The sequence below is a fragment of the Sabethes cyaneus genome, chromosome 3 (genome assembly GCF_943734655.1).
Source record: "Sabethes cyaneus chromosome 3, idSabCyanKW18_F2, whole genome shotgun sequence".
Lineage (NCBI taxonomy): Eukaryota > Metazoa > Arthropoda > Insecta > Diptera > Culicidae > Sabethes > Sabethes cyaneus.
The window spans coordinates 173,369,207-173,386,242 of record NC_071355.1 but is presented as its reverse complement, the minus strand read 5'-3'; the positions used below and the strand labels follow the sequence as shown (position 1 = coordinate 173,386,242).

The window sequence follows — 17,036 nt, the reverse complement described above, 5'->3', positions numbered from 1 at the left end:
TAGTCGCTTACCTTCTTTATGGCGGACGTAAAGTACCCTGCCCCCTACTAGTCGTTGCCGACCAGTGTTAAGTAGGTCTCGTCTTGTCAACCATAATAACCGCGACGTAGTGCCGCTGCTCCTTCCGGGTGATTGTCTTCTGCTTAGTAACGACCAGCTTAGATTGATGGTTCCGCTTAAAAATGTCCATTTTGGTCCAACCTGCCGGTCTAAGGCGCAGAACCGTAAGGCCACCTTGTCCTCGGTCTTCCTCTTTACAGCTCTCGCTGCACTTTACAGTCGTGTAGCACCGTCAGGCGACCAAAACCAGGCTTCCATTCCGTTGCCTTTCTCCAAAATGGAAGGATGTTATAAATGCTGGATCGGCTTTATCCGGCAAACACGAACTATCTCATGACGTACAACTTTTTCGCTCTGGCTGGAACTGAGCTGTACGAACAAAGCATCGAGCGCAGTTGCTTGACTGTTTTCGTCAAGTTAAATAAAATGTGTATTTTAACATACTGAATAACTTTGTAGAACATTTAAAGGCAATGAAGAAACCGTGTGCAAAGTAACTAAGCATAATTGTTTTTTAAGTGCTCTTTTGATCTGTTTTTCATTATATTATGCAACCAGTAAGAGATAGACAGTTACTATATTCAGCAAAGTTGCTTATTTTAGTGTGTTCTGCAACTTTTTTGAAATTTTTTTTAACGTACACCTATTAAGAACAAAAGTTTGTATCATCCTAGTTGGTAAATTGTAGGTCACTCTAATTGGCGATGCCAGCGATAAAAGAGATAGGCTGCTTATACTTACAGAAAATTCCTCTCTTTTGTTCTCACGCAGAACCCTGAACAATATCAGCAAAGCCATTAGTGACGAAAGATGCGCTATATTTTGATAATAAACTTCTCCAAAGACACTGCCCGTGAAAAAACACTTTAGTTAATTGCTAATGTCCGCCTTTTTGCGATTTTGGAGCACTGTGGTACAGGAGGATATTTTCAGCCTGCTTCTAAATTTGACCTATTTTCCTGTTTTTTTCGCTAAATAAATACTTTGCCGATATAAAACAATAATATGTTATGACTATTTTCACAAGAATGTAGGTAATCAACTTTTTTTGTTAGAAGAACATCAAAACTTGAACTTGTGCGTCCACTAGAACGGTGACTAAACTGAAAAAATAGCTTAATAGACTGAAGGAAGGAAGCCTTTCTTTTTAACTATAGAAGCAGTTGCTCCAAAACGAAAACACGAGGTTCAACATAATGAGCCCAAGTTCCTTGCTTTTGAGTCAATCGTTTGGAAATGGCTTGGCGGGTAACTCCTAATGCCACTCAATCGAGCATCTTCGGAAGTCTTTGGCTTCCTTCACTCGGACGGTCGTCAACGTCAAAATCACCATCTTTAAAGCGACGTAAGAAAGGACACTCCCATGCCCTAAGTGCAGTTTACTTCTGTGATGTATTATCGATTGCACAAGCGGAACTTTTCGAATGTGTGCCATCACACGTGAAAGTGCGATTGGATAATCTTGACGCCTTCTGCGCATTTTAGAATTTTTTCAGGTTGAAACGAATCTCTTTGACATTTCTTGATTTTTCCTGATTTTTCAGGCAATAGACACATTATTTTTTTAAGACAAAGCGTACTTTTTTTAGGTTTGGGCAGGCCAATGATATTCTATTATTTTTCTTATTTAGCTGAAACGTTCATCAATTCGCCCAACAAAATGTTTTTGCAAATTCAAGTCAGATTAGCATATAACACATATATAATTCAACTAAAGTGATATACTCTGAAGTCGCTTTCTACGCAGTTTTTTTACGCGAATTTCAGAATTTACTTGTTTTTTTTACGGGAATTTCGGAATTTATGCGGATTTTTTTACGCGATTTTGATTTACGCGGAACGTATCGTTCGCGTAAAAAACGACTTGAGTGTATATAACAGTTTAGTTTCGAAAACTGATCTTTGCATTTTTATCTTTATGTAAAAAATCAGATGATCAAACGTTTTCCACTTTCGAGCGAATCCGTTGAAGCGAAAATGCTTAAGGTGAAATTAGTCGTCATCAATTCTGCAAATTTCAAAAGCAGTTTTTTGTTTGAAACAAAAATTCTGTTCATGAAAATATATTCACTATGTTCAGATTGGCAAGAAGAATGCAGTGAATACATTTCTATAAACAGATGTCCGCTTTTGAGCCAAAAAACTGCTTCTGAAATTGGGATCTCCAATGAAAACTTAATGACTGCTAGTTTCTCGTTAACGCAGTTTTGGTATTTGCATTTAAAGGATTTTTCCAGGGCCGTCGATAGCGCTAACGCGTTCTCTTGTTATGGACTTTCGTGTTACTCTCTAAATTATAGATAATATATTATAGAAAGACATGATCCAGTTCGGACGTTGCTCCAATTCGGAACACCAACTGCAACTACTACCAAAACATATTCCATGTTATATGAGTAAGTATTGCTAAACTCCCATGTTACTGTCGTTTTCAGATTCACTTGATAACTTTACCAGTTCATTTATTTATCTAACCCGCGAATCGTACAGTTCCAGTACCGCAGGCACAGCTCTTATTACAGTCGTAGTGGTAAGCTGGTGGCATAGCGCATGTGTGCTTTACTGATTTGAGCTTTCTATGCACGGTAGCTTTCAGTGATATTAGTACGAAACTGTAATGTGAAATATATGGCTTGAGGGATTGGAAAAGTTCATTCAGTATAGCTCGCACGCCGGTTGAGTCAACAGCTCCAAAGTTTTGACGCATTCTCAACTCCACCAGTTTGGTGGAGATTTTGGACGGGACCTGGGTTTTAGATGTTAGACGTAAATGGTTATAAGTTTCATCAAAGTGATAATTTTTGACGCCGCGTCGAGCGGAAAAATGATATAAAACAAGTTTAGCTGTTTGATTAAGTGAGTTTTGTGTGGTCATGGTCGGACTGTGGATGCAAAAGTAATCATTGCGACCGAAAGACCCCAATCGAGGAGATGTGCATATGTTTAGTGTAGCAATCAAGTGCCGTTGGTAATTTAGCCGAATTCGGCATCGTTGCTAATATTTGTGTGGCTCCAATATACGGTTTAGAATCAACGCCAAACTTCAATACGAAATGTCGGTTTATCTGCAAGTTAGCACGACGTGTGATGACGAAATGTACGATAGTGGAAACAGTGGGAACAACAACACATCGAGCCAGCAGAATCTATTGTCTATTGCCAGCGTAAGTCAGTCGGTGAAAGTGAAAAACTATGCTAGAAAGCATAGAAACGTTAACTGGTATTGCAAACCAGTCGCTTTGACTGTGAATTTGACTGAGACATGTAATAGCCGTATTATCATTATTAACTGAACAATGGCAAACCGACATGGAACGCAGCTTATCGCATATCACCGACGACGACGAACAACTGATGGAATCGCGAGCGCACAAGGTCTTATCGAAACAATGCTTAGACGGCTTCCAAACCTCAAAGGGCACGGTTTCTGAGGTCTGGGTATCGTGATTAGCAATCATGGTTTCGCTTATGACTACCAGCGAGTACGTTTTCCCTACCTTTTGAGTCTAACGACACTGCCGTTTATTTGTTTGGGGAGATGGAAGTTTTTTTGTTATGCATAATTCAGTTATCGTTCCAGTTTGGACTGCTTCGAGAATTTGTTTGGGACGAAAACAATTTTCAAAAAAAGATTAAAAGAAATAGTATAGAGGTAAACGTAATTTAAATCACTATACATTCACGGGGGATACGTGGCGCGTAAAAAAACCCTGTAATAAAATCCGCGTTAATTCAAAAATCGTAAAAATAAACCTTGTGTTACCAAACAGACTATCCTAAACGGGAACTCAACTAAAAAAATTAACATACAGTGGACTCTCGGAAAAGGTAATCGATTCGGGAATAGGTCGATTAACTTTTCCGAAATATTAACTTTTCTGAGTAATTCTAAGATTCATTGAAAATGATAAATACAAAAGCGAAAAATATGGATACACACTTTTAAGTATCGGAAAGTTGTAATATAAAGAAATACGTAGCCAGATCTTTATGAAATAATACTTAGGGTAATTCAGTAAATTTAAAATAGTCGGTTATTCTAGTTTACTTTTGATTATTCGTAGCCTACGACAACATCTTGACAATGTTCGCACTTATTTTTTGTTCCCTACTGTTCCTTCTTTGGCATTCAAAGTTCAATCTGAGTTTGCGCTTTTCCAGTATGTTATAAAAAATCCTGAAGCAACTATATGTCCGTATTGAACTATTGCTACAACTGTCCGGTACAAGAGTCAATTTAATCTCAGTTCTGATGAGACTCTGTATGAAGATGTGAAAAGGCGATAATCGAAAAATGAAAACTAAAGAGAGAAGGAAAACACACGTGTGTGAATGAACGCTTTGGACAACCAATATATTCAAACTCTCAGAAAAGTTAAGCCAAAAATTAACTTTCTAGAGTGTTGCGTGAGAGCTAATATTCGCTTAACTTTTCTGAACAATTAACTTTTCAGAGAGTTAACTTTTCCGAGAGTCCACTGTACTCTAAACTAAATGAGATAAACCCTCTTCGATTCTGCAGATATCTTTACGCAAAATAATTAAGGTTTTAGGTTATGTTTTGTCAAAGTCTTGCTTGATCTAGTCGAATAAGCTTAAATATTGGAAAAAATAGGAAAAAATTAGCAAAATGAGATATTTCCCGATAATAAACAGGTAAGGGGAGGCCACCACACAATTCTCAAGAATGTTTTACATGGGCTCACTTATATTTTATCATTTGGCTGACAGTTTCTGATTTTTTCTGTTCCGTTTTTGTCCATAGTGCCATGGTAGGATTAATATTTTTCTTTAATGAAATTCGAGTTAACTTCTATTAGTACACGAACATTATTGGGTTTATGCCAGTTTAAGGATCCAACAGTCGTCATTGACTTTTAGACTTTTCAAAAGCAGTTTTTATGCTCAAAAAAATAATTTTGTTCACGAAAACGTATTCATGCTGTTCGGATAGACAAAGACAAGGTAGTGGATACCTAGGCGAATACATTTCATTTCAGGTGTGTGAAAATGTCGCATTTAAGGCCAAATAATTGTCGTTTGCGGCAAGTGCTAATTTTCTTCCGTCTTTCGAAGAAGAACGATAGCTGAAACGTATCCAAGACCTCTTGAAAGCTGACGGGAAGGTTCCTCTAAGTAACCCAACATCCACGAGTGATTGCATCGCTTCAAGATGCTGAAGAAGATGCTGGATTGAATGGTATTAAGAGTTATCCGCCAAGCTTTTTCCAAACGATTGACTCAAAAGCAAGAAACTTGAACTCATTATGTTGAACATCGTACTTGCGTTTGGGAGCAACTGCCCCTATATTTTTAACGCAAGGCTTTTCGCATGTTGATGGCACTGAAAAAATTGACAGCCCTGCATGAAGGCGAATAGAAAACGCATTTAGCACATACAGTTTTACCCCTGTTAGTATTCTTTTATCGATCAACCCATGGAAATGACTACTAAACTGCTGACAGTATTTGTTTTTCTCAGTTTTCTACCCTTCAACACAATTCATTCATGAATTGCAGTGCTACATGGTTGCTCGACTAACCTGTCAGTCAATTTTTTTGCGCTTGACTGATATTTTAGATCTCAAAGCTTAGTTTTTTAAACTGCCTGTTGTTTAAGATCAACCAAAACCTGGGTGAAGGAAATTAATCAAAACTTCAGAGTAATGTTTACGTTGATTGTAATTTCGTTTGCTGTTGCCGGCAGATCAAAACAAAAGAATGATTCATATTTGACTTCATTCACTATGGTCGAGAATGAATGGATCTAGAGAATAACACGAACACGAACGCAAGTGATTCGCTCGAATCGTTGGTTTCAGTTTGGCAATGCAGAGTTCATTTCATCTGTACTAGAGACAGCAAAGAATGAGAAGTTCAGACGTATTGCATAAATTAAATATGAGATTGCTAAGCACTACTTGACGGGTGATGAAAAGTTAGTTCATTACAGACACCTAAAAAAAGAAAGCCTTGGAGACTGTCTGATCATGCTTCTACGATCTATGCCTTCAACTCGGCCAAATATTCACCAATATCTGCGATCCATAGGGCCTTCCAGGCCTTCCAGAACTTTGGCTCGAATCCGGCTATGATTGGGTCCAATAATAGCTTGGTTCGATTCACAGATCCCCCAGCTTCTCTCCTCTGTTGGGTACTCTTACCACTGCGTCCATTATTTTGAACTATTGTGGTATGCCCCGTTTTATTGTTTTACTATACGCTTCAAGCTTAACTATCACTTATTGAGGAAGTGACAGGTTTATGAACCTAGTACCCTGATCGGCGACGCCAACCAGATCTCCCCTTTTTGAAATACTGCAGTCTGCGTAGTATTTGTGCTCCACGATTGCAGAGTAAGGGTTCCGAGGTTAAATATCATCTTGTACGAAACTGAGATTCCGAAGATGATATTTACTCGGACAATATCCTGTCGCAAGACCGGTAAGCTTGCCGAGATTTCTCTTATTGAGACTCAGCAACTTTTGAGTAACCTAGGGGTGGATACTCGACGTTATATATTTATTTAGATTGTTTGAGCGATTGTACAGCCAACCTACTGGCCATAACTGTTCGGCTCTCCTTTTGTTTCAGCCCACCCTCCAGCATGCAGTCAGAGATCAGGTAAAGTGAATCTCGACCCGAGAGTAGAAAGTTTTGGAGCCACATCTTCGTTTGTCGACTCACAACGAGTCGGCGTGTTAACGATAGACGAGGATCAGGACTGAGCCCCTGCTAGCGCATCGTTCAAGTCCTGCTCCTTCCCTACTCTCCTCTCCACCTCATTCGTTTCTTTGTTTTTCGGCAGAGAGAGCTTGCACGGTAAGAAATCGTCCACTGCATCAGTGACCGGCTTGAAGGGCAAATTGCTGTGGAGGGCGCCCTGGTACTCCACAGGCTCCGTTGCGGCGAGAGAATTTATAGAACCCCCTCCACCATTCATCCCTCGGCACGGGTCGCGTTACACCTTGGATTAGGGGTTTATCCATTCAAGTTTTTTACATAATAACCATGGATAACAGCTATTACAACCATCTCCTTTAGGGGCTTTGGACCCTCTGCTTTGGTTCCTGAGAGTCAAGAGAACCGTCCTGCAGGCGGAGTGTTTACGAAGAGTGCCCCCTTCTCTGTCCGCATACGACCCTAGTTTCCACCGGTTGTCCGATTTCCACTAAGGAACGTATCCCGGATGGTACCACGAGGAGGTCGAGATAGGAGTTGCTGAATAAGAGGCTGTGGAACCTCATGGTGGTTCTGGAGCGCACTATTTAACCATTTACCATCCATCCCCCAGCTTGGGTAAAGAGGAAGATTATTCACGCTTAATACCCGTTGTTTCAATGACCTTCCCTTTTTTGTATGCCAGAAGAGCACTGGGTTCAAGAATGCCACTGCGAAAAACGCGAAGATTGTCTTTTATAGCTGGTACCGATTGCTGTTCACAGTTAACGGATTGCTTATACCCATTAATGGAGTTGAGCTAGGTTGAAAGCCTGTGTCCCAATTAGGTACTACGTGATTAACAGTACCTACTTGGGGCACAGTCGATACCAGCTAAAAAGACAATCTCGAGACTCGCCGCAGTGACATTCTTGAACCCAGCCAGTCTTCTGGCACACAAAAAAAAACCTTCTCTTACTTAATTTTCCCCTCTTTCCCCTCTACGCCTTGACTCCCCTGGGAGACTATCAACACCTTTGTATCATTACTTTCTTCTACAGTTTGTATTATCTATTTGATGGGACATGGTTCCAAAGCTTTTTATGAACTGTTGAAACAAGACGAATCCATCACTGAGAAAAAACCGGATCCAATTGATGCGACTGAGCTACGCGAAAACGGTTATAATACGAATAAAGGCACGTAAAAATGATCTTTCAATATGACAACGCTTGGTTTAACGTTGCTAAATCATACTAACTTCTAAACTTTCAATCAAAAATTAAATATCAAATTATAAATATACTAACTTCTTGTTTTCTCACATAGGGTTTCATTACTACAATAAATGATCACTGAATGATATTCCTACTCTGACAATAAGTTCAGCTAGGTGTTTTGTGATAAGTAGTTCCGTACTATTTCAATGATGGAAATTATTACTTTCTTATCACCGCCAGCGATATCTAGAATAAGCTTACTTTATTGGCACAGTTTTAGCTGCAATCAGGTTAGTTCGGCTAGGGTAAACTGTATTACGAATGAATGTTCACGAAATGTTTCCGCCGTACCTCTGCATATGTATACACAGGCATTTCTATTTCTACCGCAACACCGCTGACCGATATGATGTGGTGGAGAACGCCTTGATTAGCAACTGACCACTCGAACTTCTTCGTCGCTATGTGAACAATTTGTTGAACATCGGGCAAGGTAAATAAAATACGCAGCACGTAATGATGCAAATGATCTTTCGTGTGTACGACTACGTCAGTGCATTGTTGTTTTCAACGATTTTCGTCTACTCGATGATGCACGTGATTCTAGAGGAATGATTGATTAACAATAATGTAGTAATTTTTGTTTAGTCAACTGCGATCCGCACTTAGCCGATGAAGAAGAAAAATTTAAAAATTGCTTAGGTAATTAACTTCTAACTTTTAACTTAGTCTTATCATACTTTACACTTTTTCTGAACGTGAATTCGACAAATTTTGGGTCCACATGACCTTAAGCGTGCACGTTATAATAATTATTTTGGCAAATATATGATTTCAATTCCAGATAAATTAATATAAACTGGATAAAAGAATGACAAATCCCTTTTGGCTGTCGTTTTTGTTTTTCATCGACTAATCAATCAAATTTACATTCAATTAGCATGTCATTAGACGGAGCCCAGGGCCGATGTTACGTCGTATCGTAAATCAGAGATGCGAGGCATGAATCAAGAATGTTTAGCTCGAACTAGGTAGAGCGGTGGCAAACGTGACAAATAAAACGAAATTATTCGTCATTGATTTTGAAAATTTCAAGCGATTTTTTTTTGCTTAAAATAAAAATTATGTTCATAAAAATAATAGTGACTTTTTTGACCAACGTAACTAATTTTGGTTTTAGTGATGGCGTTTTGGCTATCGGGTTTCTATTAAACTAGTTCATCTGCTGTCAAGGCCAACGTTTCAAATATTTATTTCCTTTATTCATCAGGGCAAAAATATTTTAAACTAATTCTGGCAAGTTTGTTTGAGTGGATTTTTGTTATATATGTCGAACTACCACAGTCAATTCCTGTACACAACACAGTACGGTTCTGATGAATGATAAAAACTACAACGAATTCATTTTCAAAAACATAATTTTATTTTAAAAGAAAAAGTTACTCAAGCTCTAAGCTATCCGCGGACTGCTTCATCCCCTACTCACTGGTTTTTAAACCTATCGTCAACTAATTTCCCAAACGTGTCGAAACATGCAAATCCGCTTCGATTCCGGTCAAATTTCATTATCTTTCACAGATAATCTTGATCGATTATAATGCGAGCGACTGTGTTGCCCTTCCGTACATACATTAATGAAAACAATTTTGGTTTGTTACAATTTTATAACAAAACAAGTTTGAAACAAATAATTAAATTTTACTAATTATTTAGCATCAAGCATAAGTGAATGGACACAAATTAAGCCCCAACTGTTACACTTAAGATTCCATGATTTCATATCATATGGGGTTTTCTCCATGAGCATTACTCGTAAAATTTCTACAGAGATTAAAATACCGTCTATTTACGTCCACTATACAAGCTTACCGTCTGTTTGCACGTCAAGCTTATCAGTCATGTCGATTGTCTGATTAGTTTATGAATTCGATTGTGTTTACTTTGAATACACCTACTTCTACTATTTTGCGCATCTACAAAATTCGTTCACAATAGTAATATTAAATTTGAATACCCAATAAATGATGAAAGCTTTAAAACAAAACAAAGTGGTTTTTATATTCGCAATAAACGATAAAAAATTTCGAAGGGTGCTGCTAATGCTGATGCCCCAAATAGGTACTACATAATTGATAAAGTCAAGCAGGTGTAACAGCTACACAGGAGCTGAGCAGATTTATAAAAGAGGCAAATAGCAGTTAAGACTTTGCCAATACTTTTAAATGATAAAGAGCGGTACAATGCTCCGTAAGAAGTCTCGTGCGTCTCGTGATAATGCTGATAAAATACACTACGAGCTGAGACGAGTAGTTTTCGAACTACCGTAGGGTCCAAGTGGATTAACTTAGACTGTGAATAAACCTTTCAGCTAGCGTACAGCTCTGAATGTGATACCAACGCAATGCTATAGTGGTGAAAAAAATAAACAGAAAAACCTGAAAGAATGTTTCATAAAACTTTCATAAAATTCTCACGAATTTATATGCTAGTTTATTTTAAGTGTAAACTTTGAAATGTGAAGAATTATTAAAAGTGTCGTCTCACAGAGATTGCTTGTTTATTTCGCACTAACTCATTTTTGTGTGAGCCAACAAAGATTTACTTAGGAAATAAAACAGTAAACAGTATTAAAAATGAACCATTGCAGAGGGATATGCAGAGGTGTCCAGAAACGGTTTAGGGCCAAGAAACGATCCTTATCTTGCTAGGCTGTTGGCTAGCACATTGTCTCGATTGCGTAGTACTGTAAGCTCAGGTCACTGAAGTTACTCTGCTAATACTATAATCTGGATGGGCCAGAATTATTCCGAGGTGACCTCGGCAAGGTCTTTATCATTCATTACTGAAGGTCAGTCTGGCACCCTTCAGTAAAGGGAGAGCGATGGTATGTTTCCTCTGCCTAGTATACCATTCAACGACTGTTTTACTTGAGTTTACCTATTAAACATCTCCTGTAGGCATCATAAAAAAGCGTTGTTTAGAGCCCCAACTTAACCTCAACATCCTAAGTAACAATTTGGGTTTTATCATAATACTTTTATGATGGCATTTAAGACCAAAATTGATCATGAAAATCCCCATAAAAGTACCTTAAAACTCATATCGTTGCTTGGGCATATTACGTCGTCGATGTAAAGAATGACCTCAGAACCGTGCTGCAATGGCTTACGAAGGAGTGTGTCGGGGGAGAGATCTCTCCTTATGGATATCGTTTGATCACCGAAATCGTGACCTATATTTCTTCCAATAATGGTATGATTTCTTTGTTTGATAGCATTGTGTAAATCCAGCTCATGGTAATGTCGATTCCCTTTATACGGATAGCCGTATTAGTTAAAACGAAGGACATGTTATGGAGAGCTCCTTCTATAGAAAGGCATAAAGGGTCGTCTCTTGATATTTGAGCGATTAGCATCATTAAGCAGTAAAGTGCGAATCTGCTAAGTTTACCGTGTTGGTATGCATGTTGATGTCATGTAAAGGATAGCCTAAAAACTGACGCGCTTCGCGATGGATTATTCCTCATATTAGGAGGATAAATGCAATATAGAAAATTACCGTGAAATTACATATTTATGTGCATGCTCTAAATTGCTAAATTTTGTTCAGTAAAGTGAAATCATATTCTCAATACAACACGGCTATTTATCCAAAGCGCTGTATTAGCACAAACTTATTACAGTTCTGCTCGTTCTGTCTCCGCCGTTGAAGGACTGTGCTCAAATTAATGTAGTGTATACGGATATTAAAGCTACTTTCGATCGTATAAACCATCAAATTCTGCTGCATATTAAAAGTAATTAATATATTTAACGTACAAACACTTTGGTAAAATAATGGTAAGTAAACTACAATGTCCCAGCACATGATCACAAACGAGAAATAAGGTTGCTGAAGATCAACAAAGCCGTCGGTAAGGACCGCCTACCGGAAGAGATTCATAAACAGGGCCGAAAACGCTGGCAACGGTACTACACTGGCGTCTTTCCAAGATTTGGGAGCAGGAGAAGGTACCGAAGGAATTGATAGAAGGAGTAATTTATCCCATCAACAAAAAGGGCGATCAGCACGACTGCTGTAACAATCGCGGCATAACGCTGGTAAACGCCGCCTACAAGATACTCTCCCAGATTCTGTTATGCCGCCTGTTCCCGATAGCACAGGGTTTCGTAGAGACTTACCAGGCGACCTACATGGGGGCTTGCGCCACTAGGAACCAGCTTTTTACCATACGACAAATTTTACAGAAATGTTGGGAGTACCACATGCCTGTGCATAACATCTTTATTGTTTGATTTCAAAGCAGCATACGATGCAGTCGATCGAGCTATGGCAGATAATGCACGACTACGGTTTTTCGAATAAACTGACGCAACTGATCAAAGCTACATTGAGTCGAGTGATTTGTTTCTCGAGTCCCTTCGAGACGCGGTGAGGGTTAAGATAAGGTGACTTATCCTGCATGATGTACAACAACCCTTTTGAGGAGGTGATCCAACGAGCGGAAATCGCAACGAGAGGCACGATTTTTGCCAAGGTTAGCCAACTCTTAGATTTGCAGCCGTCTTTTATGTTATAGCAAAGATCTTGACGCGTCGGTGGAAGCAACCTACGCAAGACCAAATACATGTAAGAGGCTCGAAGGAAACAAACGCGTGCCTCCCACGGACGGTAACCGTTGACGGAGATGAACTGAAAGTGGTAGATGAGTTCGTGTATTTAGGAACGCTGGTGACCGCGGACAACAGCACTAGTAAGAAGATCCATACGCCATTCGCGTTGACGGCAGTAAAAGAGATTTCGTAAGCTGCTCGCACTTACAGAAAATCTCGTGTCGAACTGTCAACGTGTGGGTGATGACAAAAGCAAAAATACTTCCCTCTCTTTTTTTCTCGTGCAAAACACTGAACAATATCAGCAACTTCGTCAACACGAATACGCCGTACCGAAACGCTACGATCGAGAAGCATACGCCATCGTACGAAGTTGACGATGTACAAAACCCAGGGGCTTGCGATGGGTGCCATGTTTTTGTCGCCAACATCTCAGCACATGCGAGAAAGAAATAACAAGTCACTGCATGCGTTTCACTCAAGGTTGGCAGCAAATTTACCTGTCAGGCGGGCGCTTTTTCTGCAATAGCGCCCTTCGTTAAATCGACTGTCAAACACCGTTCGTTAAGATAGGGAGAGCACCCCGCTGACAAAACCCTTGAGACCAGTAGTTTTTCCTGGACGTGAAGGCGTAACGCTGCTCACGGAGGACATACGCTCTTGCCGTGTTCGAGTGGAAAGTACTGCGATGATATTAGGCGGAGTACAAACTAAAATTGGATAGTGACCGAGACGTATGAACCACGCGCTACAAGTAGTGCTTGGAGAGATTCCCATCCTACAACTGGCGAAAGTCAGTCGGCTGCGGTGGGTCGGACACGTCGTAAGGATGCCGGATGACAGTGAGACGAAAGCGGTTCTCTTCAACAACCCCACTGGCACCAGAAACAGGGGGACTCAACGAGCAAGATGGATCATCCAAGTCGAAAGTGATTTGCGACTTCTGAGACGACTGGGAAATTGGCGGCGAGGTGCCCAAGATCGAGTTGACGACTGCTTGAAACAGCACGAGCCACCCTGGATCTAGCCTGCCGACGACGATGATGGTAAAACCTGTCTTTAAGCTACCGATTTTGTTGATTAATCAAAATTTTAAAATGGCGCCCCTCTGTATCTAAGGAGGAAAAAGCCCAAACTCGATTAAAGGGGACCCTACTCTGGAAAGTCGGAAAAATCGAATTTTATTTTTTGCATTTTCGAGAGGCTTATACCTTCTGAAATGTCATGCCAAAAGGAGTTTTTGGTATGGTTGAAAAGTTACGGCAAAAACTGTGTAGTCACCTCAAAGGAAGTGCATGGCTGTACAAAATTTTAAACGAGATTCTCTCGAAAATGTTTTTTTCAGCTGGCGGTACGTGTATGTCAGAATCTAGTGATCCGATTTAGCTGAATTTTTTTTCCAAAAATACCCTGATAACGCTTAAGTTTATATCCAGCATCGGAAAAAAAGTCATTATTTTTCGACCTTCCAGAGTAGGGTCCCCACTCATTATAAAATCGTAAAAGTAAGCCAGAGCAAAAAAAAATGTTTCGGCGATTAGAGTAATCGTTTACTTCTGGTTGAATAATCGAACGCCGAAAGGCTTCTGTTGCGGCTCAGGCGACAGAATTACAGAGAATTTCGTTGTGGGCAACTTACCGAATTTTCGCCACCATCAGGGACGCGTAAGAAGCACGTGGTAGCGAAACTCTCTTGGGACATTGTTCCAGTCACCACAACACAAACTCCTCAATATTATGAAAAGTGGATTTCCCATGCGTCATTTGTTTGTTCAAATTATATTGTGTTATAGATACACTTTTCGAATTCATTAGCTGCCGTTATATATCTACCAGTGTAGCATGGGGGAGAATTAATCAAAGTTGACTTAAACTGTTCACACTCGCGCGACTAAAATTGCGTTTCGAATGCTTTCCATATAGCTGTTGTTCATCCTGTCCATTGGGAAAATACTGGAATCTACTGCGACGAACTGACTGCATCAACCCAGAAATTATGATCCATCGCCGCACCGCAAAAACATGTGCTCGCTTGCTAACTGGACCTCGCCAGATTTGTTTCGCAAGTTGTGTTATCGAAAATGATAAAACTATTGACACAGTGATCATCACAATATCTGTTAAGTGATGAACATTGTTTTAATGGATAAAATTACTCTAACCGTGACGACGAACGCGATTCCTGTTTGGACATGTTTGGACGCAGAAACGTTGTTTTTCACCTCGTCAATTATTTATAGGCACCGAGTTCAAAATATTCTATCCAAAGTACAAACGATTTTTTTTTCTTTTTTCCAGCTTGCACATCCAACCTGCAAATTCAATCATAGTTTAAAAAACGACGAATCTTATGGAGAGACTGAAAAACGAAAACTTACTTGGGCCATCGTGTTTACGGTAGCTTTCATGGTGAGTAAGAATTCAAGCATCGCAGATCATCACTAAAAAAAATAGTCTGGCACATCTTTCTAGCTGGCTCAATTCATTGGCGGTTACCTGTCCGGCAGTTTAGCAATCATGACCGACGCCGCCCATATGCTGTCCGACTGCATTAGCTTCCTGATAGCGGTTATTTCGATTTGGATATCGAATAAACCACCCGACGGGCGGATGTCCTTCGGATATAGGCGAGTAGGTAAGAAGGTCTTGTTCTAATTAATTACGGATTACACTTAGAGTTCTGTAAACGTCACTCAGCAATGATAATTGATGAAAACCATTCGTCACATTTCAGAGGTTATCGGTGCCCTACTGTCCATCTTCGGTATCTGGATTCTCACAGTATTCCTCGTAGTAGCGTCCGCTCATCGGCTAATCCACGATGATTTCGATATTGATGCCAACAGTATGATCGTAATAGCCGTGTTGGGCGTAGTGATGAACATTGCCATAGCATTGGTTTTGCACGGGTCTTGTGCCGTAGTGCCGCATGCACATCATGGCCATTCGCACGGCCATTCTCATGTTCACGCGCAGAAGAACGGCTACTCCAAACCCGTCGGATCTATATCGGTTGCTCCTGCACCGTCTCGCTCCCGATCTCATTCACCGCGTAAAAAGAAGCCTCAGCTCCGTTTGGAAAAGTTTAATCTATGTGACGAAAAACGGACCTGCCAAATGGAACAACTCACCATTCCAAACTTACCTCACACTCCAAGCGTTAGCCCACATACCTCGCTTCCAAACACTAGACACAATTCGTTTACGGTGAAAACAGCCTCGTCTACAAATCTAGAGAATATTCTTCACATAGCTAGGAAAAAACTGAACACCGAAGCCCTAAGACAGAGAATGAGTTTGGATGCTGGAGGCAATTCTCCAGATATCATAACATCCAGTAAGTTTTTGTACAATAAAATGGACGCCGACGATTGCTTGACCTTAAGCCGTAGCAGAAGAGACAGCTGTGATAGCCAAGACCTGTCTTCAGAAGAAGAACATTGCTCAAACCATCACCATCCGCAGCATGGAGATGAAAATCTTAACGTAAGGGCTGCCATCATACATGTGATCGGTGATTTTATTCAGAGTATTGGAGTGTTAATCGCTGCCATTATCATTAAATTTCAGGTGAGTTTTCAACTACTTACATTTAAACACTTAAAATATTTTAATCCAAATAACAAACGTCCGCAGCCAACTTTTAAAATAGTCGACCCCATCTGCACGCTCCTGTTTTCAGTCATCGTGCTAGTCACTACGGTGCGGATCTTTCGGGATTCCGTGCGCATTCTAATGGATGCCGTCCCGACCAGCGTGGCGGTCGATAAGCTCAGCACCGAGCTCGAGTGCATATCCGGCGTCAAGGCCGTGCACGATCTGAACGTGTGGAGCATTTCCACCGGACTGAACGTGATGACCGTTCATCTGATGGTTGGTAAGTAAAAACAATTTCTGATCACTTGAATAGTGCATTTCAATCTAAAGATCGTTGTTTCTTCCAGATCCAATTGCAAATACGTCCAAAATTCTAGTCGCTGCGCATGCAATTGCTCAGAACGGGTTTAATATAAAGAAGTGTACGGTACAAATAGAAAAGATAACTTTTCGTGCCTAGGTTGTGTGCGTGATTTTAGATTTTTTATAAGTTAAAATATAAAACAAATACAAAATATACAAAGATTCTAAGGATATAGTAATTTTTAAATGTTCGGGCTTTTTACTAAGGTTGTCAATGTAAAAATTTTGCCATATACAAACATTTTACTTCTAAGATTTTACATTGATCGGCTGAAAAGGTTTTTTCCCTTACAATAAGACTTAATCGCACAAATTTTTGACAGGCTATTTTTGGAATAAATTATATTTGCTGTCATCCTGGATACTTTTGCTTGCTTGACTACTGCTGCACTTTTTAGAGCAGTGGTGCCCAGGCATAGGCATGGTGCGGGCCAAATGAGATCGCCCCATGATGTCGCGGGCCGCAAATTCCTCTGGCCATTTCTGGGAATTACCACAATTACCACAAGATTTAAACCGGAAA

The 17,036-nt window shown here is 40.1% G+C and overlaps 1 protein-coding gene across 1 annotated transcript; it reads left to right on the top strand.

Moving 5' to 3' along the window:
- Positions 1 to 3,113: 3,113 nt before the first annotated feature.
- Positions 3,114 to 16,610, top strand: LOC128740424 (proton-coupled zinc antiporter SLC30A2). Its single transcript, XM_053835965.1, has 6 exons — positions 3,114 to 3,236; positions 14,852 to 14,962; positions 15,026 to 15,188; positions 15,288 to 16,123; positions 16,190 to 16,430; positions 16,498 to 16,610. Exons 1-6 carry the CDS (start codon positions 3,114 to 3,116, stop codon positions 16,608 to 16,610), a joined length of 1,587 nt encoding a protein of 528 aa, XP_053691940.1.
- Positions 16,611 to 17,036: the final 426 nt, after the last annotated feature.